General features: G+C 42.8%; 1 protein-coding gene across 4 annotated transcripts; it reads right to left on the bottom strand.

Annotated features, from left to right (window-relative positions):
* Positions 1 to 1,341: 1,341 nt before the first annotated feature.
* METTL6 (methyltransferase 6, tRNA N3-cytidine) lies at positions 1,342 to 20,192 on the bottom strand. 4 transcript variants are annotated; one of them, XM_068545886.1, is made up of 6 exons: positions 20,117 to 20,192; positions 18,915 to 19,328; positions 17,899 to 18,030; positions 9,929 to 10,099; positions 3,663 to 3,804; positions 1,342 to 1,689 (listed from the first exon to the last, which is right to left on the bottom strand). In XM_068545886.1, exons 2-6 carry the CDS (start codon positions 19,137 to 19,139, stop codon positions 1,508 to 1,510), a joined length of 852 nt encoding a protein of 283 aa, XP_068401987.1. In that variant the 5' UTR covers positions 19,140 to 19,328; positions 20,117 to 20,192; the 3' UTR covers positions 1,342 to 1,507. The 4 variants fall into 4 exon arrangements, with proteins under 4 accessions (XP_068401987.1, XP_068401986.1, XP_068401989.1 ...); XM_068545885.1 differs by having other exon boundaries at positions 19,997 to 20,169; XM_068545888.1 differs by having other exon boundaries at positions 20,007 to 20,169.
* Positions 20,193 to 20,310: the final 118 nt, after the last annotated feature.

Below are 20,310 nucleotides of genomic sequence, written 5' to 3'. Positions count from 1 at the left end.
TCCAGCTGAGCCACTAAAATCCAAGTGACATTGGTCAGACCTAGTGGAGGAAACGGGTGAAAGGACTTCCGAGGAGGGGGCGTTTAGCAGCATTCTGGGGCTGAAGCCGGGTGTGGGACGCACTTGCTGGAGCCACTTGGAGGAAAGAGCCCTGGACTGGAGGTGGGGAGCCTGGGGCTGGTCAAGGCTTTCCCCCAACAAACTGCTCTGGGGCTGGGCTTGCCCCTTGCTCCATGAGGGAGCCTCTGAGTCCCCGTCCCCCACCAGGTTCATCTTCTTTACAAGCTGATTTCAAAGGACAACTCTGTACTAGTCCTCATCAGTTTTGCTCTTACCCAGGATAGCCATCTTCCAGCCTTCAAAAGAAGGGGAGAGAATACATAAAGCAACAGACCAGCAACAGACAAGGGTTCCTCTTGCTTCCCCTGCCCCTTCGAGCCCTCCCAAGCAGTCAGGGACAGATGGCAGAGTGAGGACACCCAGCAAGCATGCCGCCTGAGCCTCACTGCCTGTCCCTCCTCTCTCCGGGAGCGGGAGGGCTGACTCTAATTGTACAGAACGGCTATGACTACTGGCCAGCCCCTCCCCACAGGGACCCCTCCCCTTCAAATGTGTTTGGGGTTGAAGGGCCCTAGCTGGCTGTGTGTGCGGGCCAGGCAGTACACTCAAGACAACCATTCTCATAAACAGGAAACATCACGGCCTACAGGATCAGCTTTGTTAGCAGGCCAAAAGAACTCTGATTTCATTTTATAAAGTGAAAGTCATTACACAGGAATGCTTGGGAAACAGGTCAGCAGACCAATCTGAGGATTTTCCCATATGCCACCTCAGCACTAGCCATGGCAGTCATTGCCTCTTAGCTGCCGCCGCCTCATTTCCCAGTGTGGAGCTGGGACAGGGGATGGCCTTCCCGTCTCCCTCAGGGCACTGTGGCCAGGGACTGGCCCAATTACAGATGGTCTCAAGGACGAAGCAGGAAGCCATGGGTGTTCTTGAGACCTCCAATGCAAAAGTGGCATTTGTGGACACTGGTCCTGAGGAGGCACATAAATGAACCAAAGCAGAGGGAAATGGGCAAACATGAGACACTGGAGAAAGAAGAGAAGAGAACAATCTTTCAAGCTAAGAATACGCAGGGATGTGTTATTTTAGTCTATTTGGCCTCATTTTTCCACAGGGTTGTCTGACATGCTGCCTAGAGACACATTTACAGACTGGAGGAGTAATGAATGACACGGGTCTTTTTAAGTGCTACAGGGCCCTCGTGTTTTCCTCTGTGGAATCTTAGACAACATGGCTAAATCACTTTATACCATAAAACTTTCCTCTTCAGGTCTTGCAATTTTATTTACATTTCTGTAACACACACACACTTGCTACCTTTTAATATAAAAAGTATATATATTCATTTAAAAAAGTTAAAATATAAAAGTACACAAAATAAAAAGAGTGACTTTAAACTTTCCTCTTCAAGGGGAGGCACAGACATCAACCTCGTAAAAGGTCAGGACTCGTGGCCCAGGCGCGGGGTCACAGGAGTTGGGTTCTTCAGAGACTTTCGGAACTTGCTCTGAAGGAAAACCCTCGGCACACACAGGCCTTCTTTTTTATTCACCGTCTCACGAAACACATACTCGTTCACCTCTTCTTCGTAACCTGTGTCCATAAAGAGCCGTGCCAGGAATTCTAGAAGACAAGCAGATCGACAGCGCTTGCAGTCTGGACTCCACTGCGCCGCTGAGCAGTGGTGAGGGGGGTGGGAGGCTGAGACAGGGCGTCCTTAATGGAAGGAGAACCTCAACACTAAAAGGTAAAGAAGGTTTTGTTCTGGAAAGTTAACAAACTCCTACTTCTCCCTGTCAAACAAAAACTCCCAAATAAACAGTAAGCAAAAAAGTTTAAGAACAACCTGTAGTACGCCCTCCTTGCCCTACTGTGATTCCCCAAGGACAAGAGTCTGAGTAAAAAGAAACACAATTCCAGGCTGGCTGTACTCATGCAAAATGTGTGTGTGCTCAATTTGTTCACATCAAGCACCTCATCTATGCTAACATGAAGGAGGAAAATCGGTGACCAAAGTGGGGAGAAAAAAAATCTTCTGATGGTGACATACCCTAAGGAAAAGTTAATCCAAGTAATACATCACTACACATTAAGTGAAACAAATAGAATGGCTACGTAGCAAAAACAAAGACTCTTATCGAGGGCATTACTCCAAAGAATGTGCTCTGAAGCACTTTGCAGATATTACTGCATCTTCTCAATTATTTATAATTGGTTTAATCAGATTTCATGAATCCAAAACACTAAAACAAATTTTTAATTTTCACCGTACATTTTTAATGGTTTTGTAGTTTTAATGTTAATCACTCATTTTCAGCTTCATTTTTGAGTTTAAGAGAATATTTCATTTCAAGAAATACAAATGTTGTAAAAATTAGAGCTTAAGAAGGTAATTATCTTATGGTTCAGATTACAGGCACACCTCAGAGATATTGTGGGTTCGGTTCCAGATCACCACAATAAAGGCAAATATTGCAATAAAGTGAGCCACACGAATTTTCTGGTTTCTCAGTGCATATGAAAGTTATGTTTACACTATACTGTAGTCTATTAAGTATGCAGTAGCACTGTGTCTAAAAAAACAATGTGTATACCTTAATTAAGAAATACTTTATTGCTAAAAATTGCTAACCATCATCTGAGCCTGCAGCGAGTCTTAGTAACATCAAAGATCACTGACCACAGATCACCATAGGAAATATAGTAATTTATAATAGTTCAAAATATTGCGAGAATTACCAAAATCTGACATAGAGGCATGAAGTGAGCAAATGCTGTTGGAAAAATGGTGCCAACAGACTTGTTCGACACAGGGTTGTCACGAACATCCCATTTACGAAAAATGCAATATCCACGAAGCACAATAAAACGAGGTATGCCTGTATTTAACAGGCTTAAAACTAACGTTCAAAATACCTAAAAGACTAAAATCATGTTCGGTGTTTGGATGGTTTTCTTATCAAAAATGACCTTTTAGAGACCCCTCTATAGCAAATTTGTGTAAAAACAGTTTCAATCACTTTTTTTTCTTAAAGATTTTTCTTGATGTGGACCATTTTTGAAATCTTTATTGAATTTGTTACAATACTGCTTGTTTTTTGTCTTGATTTTTTGGCCTCGAGGCATGTGGGGTCTTAGCTCCTCAACCAGGGATCGAACCTGCACCCTCTGCATTGGACGGTAAAGTCTTAACCACTGGACTGCCAGGGAAGTCCCTCAATCACTTTTATAGAAAAAGGTTTCTTACCTTTGTGAGACTCAAGTAATCTCAAGGCACTACCCTGTCCTATTTGCTTTATTCCTGAGTGGACGAAGTGAAGATTCTGGTTTGCTCTCCCCCCTTTCCAGCGCAGCTCCTGGCGTCATCCACATGGCGGCGCATCAGAGCCTGTCCACTGATCCGGCTCACTAACTGGACACCATCACCAGAGGTGGCTTGTGAGCTCACAGCCGGGGCTGGTAAGTGGTGCGCATGAGCGGGCTTGTTCTGGGACCTTGTGCTTGTGAGGGGGGTACAGTCACCCCCACTCCAACTGGTACCACAGTGACAATGCAATCAAGGAAACAGCAGTCAAGACAGATTTCAGCAATCTTACCATCAGTGAAAAAATACGATCTGGTTCCATCTTGTCTAACATAAAAGTTTTCTGCAAGTTTGCTGCCGGCTTTAAACCTAAGCATGGCATGATCATACAGCCCATAGTCGCGAAACAAGACACTTTTGCCTGGTTTTAATACCTACGAAACAAAACAGGCTGCACGTAACTCGGGGACCCAGTCAAACAGAGCTTACTATAAAATAAAACCTGATTAATTTAGGGATTAAAATAACCTGCATTTGTGACAGTTATGAAAGGGGCCAGACTGCAATACCCATACTATGAAGGAAAAGGGCCTGATAAGCAAAGGTGTGCTAAGACTTGGCAGTGTCCTGTGCGCTGGAGGGGTACTTCCTGAGCACTAATGAGAGCTCTGTGGAAGGTCCAGTGTCACACAATTAAAGTGTTAAAGACATTAGAAGAAACAATCATACCCTCACTAAAGCACGTTCTCCCACCATTTTATTAGCCATCTCCTAATCCATGACCCTGAAGTCAAATTGTTTCTTTAAAAAAATACAATGTCATTTTCACTTTTTACTGATTTTTTGGCCTTCCTCATCCTGAGTCTCAGCTCTGGTCTCCCAGGCTACAATTCTGTATGGCTTGCCCACCACGCTAACAGTGGACGGCCCGCTATAGCTTACCAGACATTTTCTCATTGAGTCTTCATACAATTCTGGGAGGAAGGAAGGAAGGAGTGTGATTATCCTCTGTGAGACAAGGAAACTGGTAGCAGAAGAGGGAAGTGATTTGCCCACGATCATACAACAGCTACTAAGGAGGGGAGGCAGGACTCACCCTGGGGTAAAAGGCATCACACTGCAGGATCAGGGACGTTTGTTAGCCCTGGGCGGAGTAGGGGCGGGGGGTGTCATTCCAATTCCGTCCTCACTACTGACAAGACAAGAGAGGCTGTGAGGGAAGGGGTAACTTGAGTATTCTTCCCACACTGCTGCACTTCTTGATTTGAGGTGAAGCATCTTCACGCTAGTGCAGTGTGTAGAGAAGGGACCAGTGTCAGGCTCCGGTGGGAGTTCCTCACTACAGCCTTTCAGAAATAGCTGTCACAGAGCAGATGTCTCAAAAATTGGAAGGTAAAATCCGCCGGGAGTGGTATAACTGCCCCTCTCTTACACAGCAGATAGCCATATGCTTTTCAGAATGAAAAGAAAGTGGTACTCGCTGTGACACTTGCTTTTTATGCGGGGATTCTTTCAAACTGCATAACTTTACCAAATAAGAGTGGACTTCAAAGGGGGCATTGATTTTATTAAATATTTTCTGCCCCATCACATCAACAAGATGATTTTTAAGACATGACATGTAGCACCTATTATAGTAGATTTCTGATGTAATTTGATGTGTTTCCTCTTCCTGAATAGAATAGGAAAGATGGCCCGTAATACTTCCAAGTGTGCTGCAGATTTTCTCATTTAGCAAATTCTCTTCTTTTTTTTTTGGCCACGTCCCATGGCTTGTGGGATATTAGTTCCCCAACCAGGGATCGAACCCACGCCCTTGGCACTGAAAGCACGGAGTCCTAACCACTGGACTGCCAGGGAATTCCGTCATTTAGCGAATTCTTATCAACACAAGCATGCATTTAAAATATTGTCAGTAAAGTGCCTCTTAGATAAAAACATTCATACCTTGGTCAGAAATGCTAAATTTTAAAATGTGAATAATTGAGAAGGAAAAAGTCTGAAAATTTTAGTCTGTGTGAGAAACAAATCATTCTTAATTTCAGAGGGAAGGAAAGGCTGCATGGGACACTTGCTCAGGAATTTGGGAAATCCTGGTCCATGTCCCAGCTCTTCTGTCAACTGGTTGAATGACCGTGGACAACATTTCATCCCTCTGAATGTGTTCTCTCGTCCATAAGACAGTAATTATGGTGTAACACCTCCTTTGATGGTGGGGCTGTGCAGCCACCGGCTTTCCTCACCCTCCCAACAGCTCCAGGAAGAGAGCAGGCGAGGTCGACCAGACCCACTCCACGCTGCGTGAGGCTCAGAGTACAAGTGACTCGCCTGGGCTCTCAAGGCAAGTCAGTGGCACAGGGAAGACCAAAATCTCGTCTTCTGATGACAAACTTGGTCTATTTTTATTTTACTGTTCTATTCCAAAACTGAGGGAATTCAACTTTAAGGCTGCCTTTCAGTGTAAAATTATGTGGTTTTAAAATTTCTCAGGTGTTAACATCCTGGAGTAATTAGCTCTACCGTACAACAGCTTATTACTGTAGCTGATCAAGCAAGACTGCAGAGCTGCCCAAAGGGTGCCTGATTGTCAGAGGCTGAGAGTTTGCTTCTTCCAGTAATTTCCTCATGAAGCACATGGTCTCAAATTAATGAACCAGTGACTGACTATGCATGACAGCATCACACTGCTGCCGTGAACTCATTCCAGGTCAGTTGAAAAAGGATTTCTATTGGGGGGTAAAAACAGGAAGACTGCTGAAATGGAATTTGTTACTATAAGAAAGGGGCCAGGTATGGACTGGGACAGCTCAAGTTAACTTTTCTTTTAATGTAACACTTCATTACATACTAAAATATAGATAACATGCTGTATGTTTCCATTTAAGTCAAGAATAGGCATATCCTCATTAATACCCGGCTCTGTCAGACTTAACTTTATTCATCTAATGGTGTCTCATTATGGTTTTATTTTCCATTTCCTGGGTTATTGAGGCTATCTTTTCATATGTTAACTATTTGTGTGTTCTGTTCTATAAATTGACTGTTTGCTCATTTTTCTATTGTCATTCTTACTGTTACTCAGGAATTCCTTATACATTCTGGATACTAAGCCAACCAGGGATCGAAGCCATGGCCCCTGCAGTGGAAGCTCGGAATCTTAACCACTAGACTGCCAAGGAAGTCCCTCAGTTGAATAGATTTTAAGTTACTTTTCCCACCTTGTCTTTTTAATTTCTTTGTATTATATTGTCTTTTGAAGAACAGAAACTCTTAATTTTTTTACCATCATCTTTATGCATAGAATGTGTTTGAGTCTTTGAGAAAATTTTCCCTACTCTGAAGTCAAAGATTTTCTCCTATATTTTCTTCTGAAAGGCTTAAACTTTTGTCTTTTCCATTTGTCTTTAAATCCACCTGGAATGACTTTTGTATAGGAGGTGAAGTAGGAATACAATTTTGGTTTTTCCCCACGTGGACTACCAACAGTCCCAGAATCATTTGCTGAGCAGTCCTTTTCCCAGTGATCTTCAATGTCACCTCTATCAACTCAAATTTCCAAATATATATGGATCTGCTTTTAAGCTATCACATTTCATTTGTCAATTTGTCTGTCCCTCTGCCAACACCATTGTGTCTTAATAATTGTAGTTGTAACAAGCCTTTATATCTGGTAGGGTATAAATCTGCCCATCGCCTTCTTCTTCAAGAGTGTTTTGACTCTTTGTTCCTTCATGTAAATTTAAAATCAGCTGTCAATTTCCTCAAAAAAAGAAAAAAAAAAAGTCTACCAAAAAACTCAAAATCAAACAAAGAAGTAGAACAAAACATGTAACATGAAGCGGAAAAGTAAGATTGCACAATGCATGTTACTCTTTTTTAAGTGTACAGTTCTGTGGCACTGAGTACATTCATCTTACACTTATGTCATTCTGTTAATATTTTCTCATTAGACAATCATATTATTTGCAAATAATGAGTTCTGTTTCTTTCTCATTCTAAAACCCTTTATTCCCTTTTCTGGTCTTCTCCAACTGACTAGGACCTCCAGTATAATGATGGATAGAATATTGACAGTGGGCACTCTCATCCCCAGTAAAGTTCCAGACACTCCTTACTCTGCCCCTATTACCTCCTACTCCTTCTTAATCCCCCAAACCCTCCATCAGTGAAATCACTGGTATCCTGAATGTTCCCTTCACATTCTCGTGCTAACAAAATCCTGACTGTCCCCTGAGGACACAGTTTTCCCTGCAACCTCTCAAGTCAGGCTGTGTTTTCTCCCATGGTCCTTGTACCACTGGGCATGGGAATGGGGCTGGGGTCCTCCTTGCCCCATTGCTACTTTCTGTGCATTCCCCGTTCTCCTCCCCAAGCCTCAGGTCTGAATCTCCTGTCATCAGATCATACCACCCACTATCCCTTATTGTTAGTCATCTATTAGTTCCAGGGTCATTTCCCTCCATTTCATGATGAATGCATCTTCTGGTTTATGCTTTCATCCTCATACTACTCCATTCTTAATTCCCATCAATTTCAACATGCACGTGGATTATGCTTCCAAATATGCTGGCCTCAATGATTTGAGCTTCTCTCTTCCAAAGATCTCGTCCTCCACCCTACCTTAATCACTCGCTCCCACAGTAATGTCCTAAGGTCTTGTCAACACTGTAAAGTATAACCCCTTCATACTCTCAGTGTCACACAAGTCACTCTCCGACCACCCCCTACACCATTTTTCCAGCTCTCTAATTCCCCATCTTTCATAAACCTTCACCTTCACCTTCACCATCAAATCAGGGATCCTCCAATCGGTCCCCTCTTCCCTCTTTACCCAGCTTAAGTCCCATGCCCATCTGTGGATACACGCTGGGTTCTCATCTGTTCATATGCCAGGGCAGGGAAAGGAGAGGTAAGGAGGAAAAAACCTTACAAAACCTCACAAGCAGAGGGCTAAAACCAATGTGGCAATATCTGAATTTTTTTAAAAATTGTTTTCAGTGAGAATAGTTATTCCCTAACAGGTTTCCAGCGTCTTGAAATTTCTACCTCACTACTCTTTTAAAACATCACGAACCAGGGTTAAATTTTAATGTACAGCTCTACATATACAGAGGCTCTCAACTAATGTCCACTTTCTCAGCTTGCTGGACACTTTCCACTCTCTCTGTAAACAGACTGACTGCAGCCATGACCCCCTGAGCAGGTGAGGCTCCCAGGCTCTCTAGATGGTGCGCCATTACACTCCAGGGCCTCCCGGGGAGCTGGTGCTCCCATCAGTCACTGGTGTTCATTCCCAAGCTTGCTTGTGCTGCTGTTCTGAGATTTATCATTATATACGAGTATATAAACAATGCAATACGAACGTGAACAGAAGGCAGTTTTATTTCCTATGAAAAGTATGTTGAATACTTTGGAAAGACTTGTTAAACAAGCACTGAACAAACTTCTATTTAATTAAGCGTGGGAGAATCAACTATGAAAGTCTGGGTAAAAATATAAAAGACTCTGCCCTCATATTACTTTTCAATTGTTTTTAAGTTCTTGCTGTAAAGAAACCAAAACTCTGTTACATGTATGATTTATGTAAGATAAATGGCCCCATACTCAAAGAAAAGGCCTTAGCTCTACATGAAAAGAATGATAAGTGAGTATTAACATATTTTAACTTATAATAAAATGTTTACGGTAAGAAGGTACCATTTTTAAAAATCACTTCTTGACTTAGTTGATTTTAAGTTAATCAACATGGTTACCCACCGTTTGTACAGCTAAGAGAGCCTCTATTGTAGTTTACAAAGCACCTCGTACCTGATCTTACCTGCATCTCACAATAACCCCATGAGTGAAAGACACCCCCATTTTACAGACAAGAAAACTGAGGCCCAGAGAAGAATGAAAAGGTGGCCTGTCTTGAGTCACATGACTTAGGAGTGATGCTTTACTCCCTGAGTGCTGCAGCAGCCTCCTGGTGGCCACAGCAGCTTGGGTTCTCCCCAGTCTAACAACAATGATGGGAGTAACAACAATGACGACCACAGCTGACTTTTAAAGAGCACTCACCATTTCTAGGCACTGCACTAAGCACTTAAAACACATCTCATATAATCTCCCGCAAATCCTAAGATCTAGGAACTATTATCTATCTAGGAACTATTAACTATTATTAATGAAATGGAGGCTCAGAAAGGTAAAGGAAGTTGCCTACATTAGGGGAGCCAGATTTGATTCTAGGTACCCTGACTCCAGACTGTGTGCTCTTGTGCACTGAACTATGCTTCCTCTCACTTTACAGCAAGACTCCACAGATCCTAGGCAGCTGCAAAATCATCCCTGCTCCAAGGCTGGCCAAGCTCTGAAGGGCAGCGATGGCCACCAGGCAAATGAGAATTTAGGGTGGATGTTTTATGCAGGAGAACTTTCTTCCCTACACTGACTACGCAGCCCACCTCGTGAGAACGGGGAGACTCTGTGAATCGAGACAGCACGTGAGCCGCAGAGGGAAGGTAAGTGAAAAGATCAGGACATCTAACCCTCAAGTGCAGGCTCCCAATTACTAACCTTGTAAATGTTTTGTAAGACAAGGTGCATTTTATCAGGGTGAACCGCAGAGAGCACAAATATCAACATGACAACATCCACAGACTCTGGGGGCACGTGTTCCAGAAGGTCATCTTTAGTCAGATCACACTGGAATACCTTGCATCTTTCTGTGTCATATAAAGGATTTTGCTAGAGAGGAGAAAAACACAAAATAATTTTAACACCACATCCACGTTGATACATAGAGAAAAACACAGCATCAAAAGGAGATCCTATTTCTATGTGTACACTGCTGCACAGAAATCAATGATCACTTTGTAACTGGGTAAAACTTGAGTAATGAACCATTTGCACATTAAAGCATGTAATGTTCACTACTGCTGCAACAGACAATATTTCATTTTAACAAATCACGTTTTTCCTTTTAAAAAAAATTTTATTTTATATTGGAGTACATTTGATTAACAGTGTTGTTAGTTTCAGGTGTACAGCAGAGTGATTCAGTTATACATATACATGTACCTATTCTTTTTCAAATTCTTTTCCCATTTAGGTTATTACAGAGTATTGAGCAGAGTTCCCTGTGCTATACAGCAGGTCCTTGTTGGTTACCTGTTTTAAATATATTAACTAATCATTTTTAACTGAGTACACAGTCTATCACATATTCCAAACTGAGCATTTTAGAAGCATGTAACTCCAGAGGGATGATAATCCAAAACCAGCCTCTGCTCCCTTAACCCTATGAGAAGCCCTTCCAACTTCCTTTATTGAGATGCTCCCACAGTTCTTCTGGGTATATTTTCCCTTGATGTAGCAAGCTAATAAAACCTAACTTTTTTTTTTTTTTTTTTTTAACTACAAGTGTGTTCCTGGTACATTTTGGTTGATGGTTTCAACACATGTATAAGAGCATTATGGAAAAAAATATCAAACTTTTCTTTAATGTGAATAAGGACTTTAATAAATAGAGAGATATACGAAGTTATTGGATGGGAAGGTTCAATGTTGAAAAGGTGTCAGTTCTACCTATAACTCCTCTTATAAATCCAATGCAATCTCAACTGAATCTCCACAGATTCTAGAAACTTGACAAGGTAAATTTTATTCATCTGGAAGTGAAAATCTTGAGGAATAGCCAAGATGATTTTTTTTTTTTTGATAGTGGCCATCCTAATGGCTGTGAGGTGATATCACATTGTGGGGTTTTTTTTGTTTGTTTTTAATGTATTTATTTTATTGATTTATTTTTTTTGGCTGTGTTGGGTCTTCATTGCTGTGCACGGGCTTTCTCTAGTTGCAGTGAGCGGGGGTTACTCTTCATTGCGGTGTGCGGGCTCCTCATTGCGGTGGCTTCTCTTGTTGCACAGTAAGGGCTCTAGGCACGTGGGCTTCAGTAGTTGCAGCATGCAGGCTCAGTAGCTGTGGCTCACAGGCTCAAGAGCACAGGCTCAGCAGTTGTGGCACACGGGCTTAGCTGCTCCACGGCATGTGGGATCTTCCCAGACCAGGGCTCAAACCCGTATCCCCTGCACTGGCAGGTGGATTCTTAACCACTGTGCCAACAGGGAAGCCCGCCAAGATGATTTTTACATGAAGAACAGTGGAAGAGGAGGCACACTACTGGACATCAAAACACATTATAAAATGAAGTATTAAAACACTGTGGTTTGAGAATGGGGACAAATAGATCACTGAGACAGAACAGAGTCCCCAAACAGACCCATGTATAAAGAGGGATCAGTAGTGTATATGACAGAAGAGAGATGACAAAAATGGCAATTAGATTAAAAAAAAGATAGATAATAGGGACTTCCCTGGTGGCGTAGTTGTTAAGAATCCGTCTGCCAATGCAGGGGACATGGGTTCGAGCCCTGGTCTGGGAAGATCCCACAGGCTGCGGAGCAACTAAACTCGTGCACCACAACTACTGAGACTGTGCTCTAGAGTCCACAAGCCACAGCTACTGAGCCCACGTGCCACAACTACTGAAGCCCGCGTGCCTAGAACCCATGCTCCGCAACAAGAGAAGCCACCACAATGAGAAGCCTATGCACCGCAACGAAGAGTAGCCCCCTCTCTCCGCAACTAGAGAAAGCCCGCGCACAGCAACAAAGACCCAACGTGGCCAAAAATAAATTAAAAAAAAAAAAAAGTAGATAATACAGGTAACAATTATCAGGAGTGGAAAACGAATTTCTCACTCAATTCACTGTTTGAACAGCTAGCTCTACCCACTTGCGTTAGAGGACAGCAGACTGCTTGGAGTAATAAAAGACTTGCAGCTCCAGTGCAGAGATGTAGAGAGGTGGAGAGATGTAGCTCCCATCCTTATGGGAAACAAGCTGGACAGAAAGCAACTTTATGTGAACCCATGAAAGAACAGAGGTCAAAGAACCACCAGCCATCCCCAAATCTGGAGAGGGACAGGTGCCTTCAGGGAGACGCAGGACCCAAGCGTTTGCTTACCTGAGGCAGTAGCCTTCAGCCTGGGAAGAGAAAATTAGAAATGTGACAAACAGATGAAGCCATCGGGATGTTCCCACCCTTTGCAGGTGTTTCCACCAAGGACATCACCAGGCTCTCACAAAGACAATGGTGCTCTTTCTGGTGCTGGACTTTCTCACCTTTAAGGGAAGAAAGGTTTAACCTGCAGGGGAAAAGTCATCTGAGGCCTGTATCCTTAGGGCACTGGTGGAGTACCACTACCACTGGGGGAGGGCCCTACTCTTCCCAGACCTAGTCTTAATCTGCAGAGAGAATGGCCTCAAGACCACAGAGGATGACAGAGGTGGGGAAGCGATGGGAGAGAAAAGCTCTATTCCTGGAGAAGCAGAAACACTTGTGAGGGCCACACCCCTAAAACACAGGTCTATTACGTAGTTCAAAAACTGAGAATCAGAACATTAGAGAAAGTCTCTTTCCCCACATACTACCAACAAGTCTCCAGTAATAACAGTGGATTGCTGGGAAAGCTGCCAAAGACAGACTCTTCATGGTGAACAGCACAAAGGGAAGACCCAAAGCCAAGAGGAGCAACAAAAACAAAGTCACCAGAGGAGTTTGAAGTCTCTGAGGCCCATAGCAACAACAAACCTCACAGGTAACTATAGCAACAAGAGACTTCAAATAGAGCCCAACTCCTGTCTAGATTATTACAAATCCTCATTACCTCAGTATCCACTGCCCTATATAACATACCCGGCTTTCAACAAAAAAGAACAAGGCATACCAAAAGGCAAGAAAAAATATGGTCTGAAGAGACAATCAATCATGAGAACTAGACTCAAATATGACACAGACGTTGGAACTACAGGTTTGGACATTTAAAATAACTGTGATTAACATATTAAAGGCTCTAAAGGAAAAGGTAGACAACATGCAAGATCAGATAGGTAATTTCACAGAGAGATAGAAACTACAAAACAAATCAACTAGAAATGCTAAAAACCAAAAGCTTAGTTACAGAAATGAAGAATGCTTTTGACAGGCACATCAACAGGAATGCCTACCGCCTAAAGAGGAACCAGTGAACTTGATGATAGGACAACAGAAATTACACAAACTGAAGAAAGGGAAAAAAAGTTAAAAACAAAAAAACAGCATCCAAGAGCTGTGAGACAATACAAATGGTATAACATACAAGTAATTGGAATCCTAGAAGGAGAAGAGGAAACAGAGCTGAAGAAATACTTGAAGATATAATGGCCAAACTTTTTCCAGGTTCATTAAAAACCATAACCAAAATTTTAAAAAGCGTATCTATGTGATTATAGAACTTCTAAACAAGACATAAAACCTTAGTACCTTAGAAGGAAAAGATCATCAGATTGGTTCAAGATGGCAGAGTAGAAGGACGTGCGCTCACTCCCTCTTGCGAGAGCACCGGAATCACAACTAACTGCTGAACAATCATCAACATGAAGATACTGGAACTCACCAAAAAAGATACCTCGTACACAAAGACAAAGGAGAAGCCACAATTAGATGGTAGGAGGGGCGCAATCACAATAAAAGCAATTCCCATAACTGCTGAGTGGGTGACTCACAAACTAGAGAACACTTATACCACAGAAGTCCACCCACTGGAGTGAAGGTTCTGAGCCCCACATAAGGCTTCCCAACCTGGGGGTCCGGCAACGGGAGGAGGAATTCCTAGAGAATCAGACTTTGAAGGCTAGCAGGATTTGATTGCAGGACTTCGACAGGACTGGAGGAAATAGAGACTCCACTCTTGGAGGGCACACACAAAGCAGTGTGCGCATCGGGACCCAGGGGAAGGAGCAGTGACCCCAGGGGAGACTGAACCAGACCTACCTGCTAGTGTTGGAGGATCTCCTGCAGAGGCAGGGGGTGGCTGTGGCTCACCGTGAGGACAAGGACACTGGCAGCAGAAGTTCTGGGAAGTACTCTTTGGCGTGAAGCCTCCCAGACTCTGCCATTAGCCCCACCAAAGAGCCCAGGTAGGCTCCAGTGTTGGGTCGCCTCAAGCCAACCAACAGGGAGGGAACCAAGCCCCACCCACCAGCAGACAAGCGGATTAAAGTTTTATTGAGCTCTGCCCACCTGAGCAACAGCCAACTCTACCCACCACCAGTCCCTCCCATCAGGAAACTTGCACAAGCCTCATAGATAGCCTCATCCACCAGAGGGCAGACAGCAGAAGCAAGAAGAACAACAATCCTGCAGCCTGTGGAACAAAAACCACATTCACAGGAAGACAGACAAGATGAAAAGGCAGAGGGCTATGTACCAGATGAAGGAACAAGATAAAACCCCAGAAAAACAACTAAATGAAGTGGAGATAGGCAACCTTCCAGAAAAAGAATTCAGAATAATGATAGTGAAGGTGATCCAGGACCTTGGAATAAGAATGGAGGCAAAGATCGAGAAGATGCAAGAAATGTTTAACAAAGACCTAGAAGAATTAAAGAACAAACAAACAGAGATGACCAATACAATAACTGAAATGAAAAATACACTAGAAGGAATCAATAGCAGAATAACTGAGGCAGAAGAACGGGTAAGTGACCTGGAAGACAGAATGGTGGAATTCACTGCTGCAGAACAGACTAAAGAAAAAAGAATGAAAAGAAATGAAGACAGCCTAAGAGACCTCTGGGACAACATTAAACGCAACAACATTCGCATCATAGGGGTCCCAGAAGAAGAGAGAGAGAAAGGACCCGAGAAAATATTTGAAGAGATTAGAGTCGAAAACTTCCCTAACATGAGAAAGGAAATAGCCACCCAAGTCCAGGAAGGGCAGAGACTCCCAGGCAGGATAAACCCAAGGAGAAACACACTGAGACACACAGTAATCAAATTGACAAAAATTAAAGACAAAGAAAAATTACTGAAAGCAACAAAGGAAAAAAGACAAACAACATACAAGGGAACTCCCACAAGGTTAACAGCTGATTTCTCAGTAGAAACTCTACAAGCCAGAAGGGAGTGGCATGATATATTTAAAGTGATGAAGGGGAAGAACCTACAAACAAGATTACTCTACCCAGCAAGGATCTCATTCAGATTTGACGGAGAATTCAAAAGTTTTACAGACAAGCAAAAGCTAAGAGAATTCAGCACTACCAAACCAGCTCTACAACAAATGCTGAAGGAACTTCTCTAAGTGGGAAACACAAGAGAAGAAAAAGACCTACAAAAACAAATCAGTAACAATTAAGAAAATGGTAATAGGAACATATATATCGATAATTACCTTAAATGTGAATGGATTAAATGCTCCAACCAAAAGACACAGGTTTGCTGAATGGATACAAAAACAAGACCCATATATATGTTGTCTACAAGAGACCCACTTGAGACCTAGGGACCCATACAGACTGAAAGTGAGGGGATGGAAAAAGATATGCCATGCAAGTGGAAATCAAAAGAAAGCTGGAGTAGCAATACTCATATCAGATAAAATAGACTTTAAAATAAAGAATGTTACAAGAGACAAGGAAGGACACTACATAATGATCAAGGGATCAATCCAAGAAGAAGATATAACAGTTATAGATATATATGCACCCAACACAGGAGCACCTCAATACATAAGACAACTGCTAACAGCTATAAAAGAGGAAATCAACAGTAACACAATAAGAGTGGGGGACTTTAACACCTCACTTACACCAATGGACAGATCATCCAAACAGAAAATTAATAAGGAAACACAGGCTTTAAATGACATAACAGACCACATAGATTTAATTGATATTTATAGGACATTCCATCCAAAAACAGCAGATTTCACTTTCTTCTCAAGTGCACATGGAACATTCTCCAGGATAGATCACATCCTGGGTCACAGATCAAGCAGGGGACGTGGGTTGGATCCCTGGTCACGGAACTAAGTTCCCACAAGCCGTGGGGCAACTAAGCCTGCACACCACAACTACCAAGCCTGAGCACCACAACTAGAGAGCCCGCACACCACAACTACTGAGCCCGCGTGCTCTGGAGCCTGCGCACAACTACAGAGATGCCCGTGCGCTGCAACAAAGAGCCCGCGTGCCACAACTAAGACGTGACACAGCCAAAAATAAATAAATAAATAATTGGAGACAGTACTTTCTGCCCATAAGATTGGGAGATACAAAGAAGACTGATGTCAAATGTTAAGGGCATAGAGGAAAAAATATCTTTATACTATTGGTGAAATTATAAATTGGTATAATTTTCTGGATGGAAGCTTGGCATTATCTACTTAAATTTCAACATGTATCCTTTCTCCAAGGAATTCTATTCTATTATTCACCACAGAAATAAGTGCACACATGTGTTTTGGGGCATGTGTACAATTTTGATTACATTAACCCTACTTGTAAGAGCAAAAAATTAGAAACAATTTGAACAATTATCAACAAGGCAATTGTTCCAGTATGGCATATCCGTTCTATGGAATACTACAACAGGTAAATGAAATGCAGTGGACCTACATGTACTAGGATGAAAAACTCGGCAAGATATAACATAGAGTGAAGAAAGCAAGTTATAGTACAATGTGATGCCACTATTTAAAAAGTCTAATAGATGCTAAAACTGTGAAAGGTTGCTGGAAAACTACATATTTGCATGTTGCCAAAGTATCTCCCACATATCTGTTAGTGACAAAAAGAAAATACCTCTGCAACAAAGGAATTAGGTAGTTACTACCTTAACCCAGCGATCAAAACTAGCATCACTTACAGCGAGATTACATTGCTGCCTCCTGGTAGGATGCAATATGAAAGAAACAACATCACCTACTAAAGTATTTTTGCCCAAAGTATTTTACCTGATTTAAATCTAACTTCTAGTTTACAGGAAATACAGAAACAAATTAAACAATGATTAAAAGAAACAATCAGACCCAGTTTGGAATGTGGGACCTCATTATAGAAAATGGCTTGCTCTCTGAAAATTCAATGTCAGTGGGGAAAAGGTCAAGGGGAAGGCAGGAATGTTTTAGGCTAAGGAGATTTAAGGTACAAAATAAAGTGTAAGATGTAGTCCTTAATTAAATATAGCTATAAAAGACACCTGGGACTATTGCGGGAAATCTGAATCCAGACTGCGTATTAATGACATCAGGGAATTACAGTTATTTTTCTCAGATATGATAAGTATATTATAGTCATGTAGAAAAAGTCCTCATTTTTTTTGAAGATGTAGGCATACATATTTAGGAGTGAAGCGTGTCAACATTTGTAACTTACTTTAAAACAGTTCAGCAAGTCTATAAAGCAAACATAGCAAAATGCTGGCAATCATTAAATCTGGATACAAGGATAAGGATGCTGTTTGGTATTTCTTTCTACTTTTCTGAATACTGCTATGTTTCTGTATGTATTATACATGTATGTAAACAGGAAAACTAGGTTCACAGTGATCATAGCTGGTTAGCTTCAGGGAGAGGACTGAAATTGGGCAAATGGGTGTAGAAGGCAGGTCCAACAAGTCTAGGAAAATATAACAAAACACACAGCTGGTGCACCAACCTTGACATATTCAACTGCTCTTGGAGAAAAATCACAGGCATAGGCAAAGATATTCGGATCTTCTAAAAGTGGGAATAAACAGTTCCCAACCCCACAGCCAGCTTCAAGCATAGTCAATTTTTGATCTTCAAACTGAGGAAAGAGAACCCAAAGTTACAGTACACTACATCTACATAATGAAGAAAAAACTAAAAGGTCCAGAACACGAGACAAGGTCTCTGTCCCCATGGAGTAGACAATTAAGTGAACTGATAACCCAAAGCCACTGATACCTCATCCAACACTGGGCAGTTTGGTGTGGAGAAAACACAGCATAATGGTTAATAGAATAGGCTCTGAGGTTAAACCGCGTGCACTCAAATCTGGACTGCTCCCCTTGCCCCGTGTTCTATCACTGGACAAATCACTTAAACAGCTTTGTGCCTCAATTTCATCAGCAAGTGGGGATAATTGTAACACCAAACTTCACCATGTTATTATAAGGCTTAAGTTACAGAACACACGTAAAGTTCTAGAAAACGGGCATGATAAAGTGTTCATCACTATTATTATGAACCTGTCATTGAAATCATTCAGCATGAATTTAATATTTACAACTTTCAGATTAGCTTTAAAGAAACAGAAAATGCCCCTCCTTTTTTTTAACTTACAAAAAAAGCATATATTTATCTACTTTTCCTTCTCTTGCCATAATACAGAAGCATGATGCTGATGGCCTGATATGTCGGTGTGAAGTGGCTGAAAGCCCCACCAGTCACTGATTTCAAAATTCTGTGACTGGCCTTTGTTAGACAACAGGACTGCAGTTACAGTGTCTTTTCTCCTCTGTATTATACAACTCAGCAACTGCTAAAACTACTTGAGACAAACAGTGTATATCTAAGGTACAAAAATTTATGAAGCCTCTGAGAGGTTTCATAAATTATCTCACACTCCCCCTGGGAATGCAATAAAGCACCCCTCTTCTACACATTTTAAATGAAGAACAGCTCAAATAACGTGTAATATTAGTTTACCTCTCTACATGATCTGAGCTCCTCAAACTCTCTGGTGGTCCAGTGTCTATCTTTGAAGAAATTAGTGCTATTTCTTTTGTAAAAAAGGTCCCAGTTCTTCTGAGCCTCTTTTTCCAGTTTTTGCTGTTTAAAATCAGACACTAAAGCTTGGTCTCTTTTCAGTTTCTCCTCTTCTTCAGAGCTGAGAATCCTTGCCTGAAGCCCTTTCCTTTGCAAAGCAGCCATCTCCTAAGTTGATGGTCATATATTTAACACTGCTGGAGATTCTCCATTCCTGAACAACCTGAGGAATTCAAGCGGATACTGCAGACACAGGCAGGGTTTTCTCAGATGTGGTCCCTCAGGTTGGGTCCAAGCCTCAGGCAGCATCGGGAGTTTCGCAGGAAAAAGAATGAGACTCCGGTTGGGGGGGTTCTAGAACAGTTTTTTAAAGATGCTGAGTTAGTGGTCCTACAACAGTTCTTTCACCTAACAGTTCAACTCAGCAAACATTTACTAGGTGCTGACCTTACACAAATCCCTGCCCCGCTATGGAAGAGGTCACAAAGACCAAGACACAGCCCCTGCCTTCAAAGGGCTGACATTCAGCGGCCAGGGCTCTCACGCACAGAACTGTAATTCAAACCAGAGTAAGTTAACTAATACAAAAAATCGCTCTGGTTTAGAAAAAGGTCACTGCCGAGAACTGACTGAGAAATCTTGGGTTCATCAATGTTCGGTGTCCGTGAAAGGGGTGTCTTACAAACAACCACAACGGCTGCACGAACTGGAAGCGGGTGGTCAATTCACAGACAGAAGGAGGGTCACCGTTTCCAAGGACCGGAGACTCAGTGTTTTTCGGGGAAAATGGAGCTAAGCCCGCGTGGCCTGAGTCTCTGAGTCTTACGAACCAGAGGGGGCGTCACTTCCCGGGGACTGAGGCCCTCGCGCCGCCGTCGGCACGCGAAGGGGAGGGAGAGACTCAGAGACGCGTGGCGTGGGGTCCCCAGGACACTCGGGATAACCCGGGCCGCCCGGCCGCCAGGGCCTGAGAGGACGGCGTGAACCTAGTCCGTCGCGCGCTGGGGCCCCGTCATAAGTACCTAGGTTCACCTGGAGGGTGGGGCCGGGCGCGCTGAGCCCTCAGCCAGGCCAGCCTCGGAAGCAAAATTTGGGAGCCACAGCGGCAAGATCCTTCGACTGGACAAACCCCCCAGAAATACCTCGAATCGGGTTTCTCAGGCAGAGTCCTTCTGCCCTGGCACCGCCCCGCCACTTCCGCTCCGGGCCCAGAAGTCCCTCCTCGGCGCCGGAAGTTCCGGGGCCCAGCTTCCTCAGAGTCGTGCACCTTCCGGACGCGGAGGCCGGGACTTGCTTCCGGCCGCGGGTGGCTTCCGGCTCGGATCCCCGCGCGACC

The sequence above is a fragment of the Eschrichtius robustus genome, chromosome 6 (assembly GCF_028021215.1).
Source record: "Eschrichtius robustus isolate mEscRob2 chromosome 6, mEscRob2.pri, whole genome shotgun sequence".
Classification (NCBI taxonomy): Eukaryota; Metazoa; Chordata; class Mammalia; order Artiodactyla; family Eschrichtiidae; genus Eschrichtius; species Eschrichtius robustus.
The sequence above is the reverse complement of the archived record's forward strand: the minus strand, read 5'-3'. Positions and strand labels throughout refer to the sequence as shown.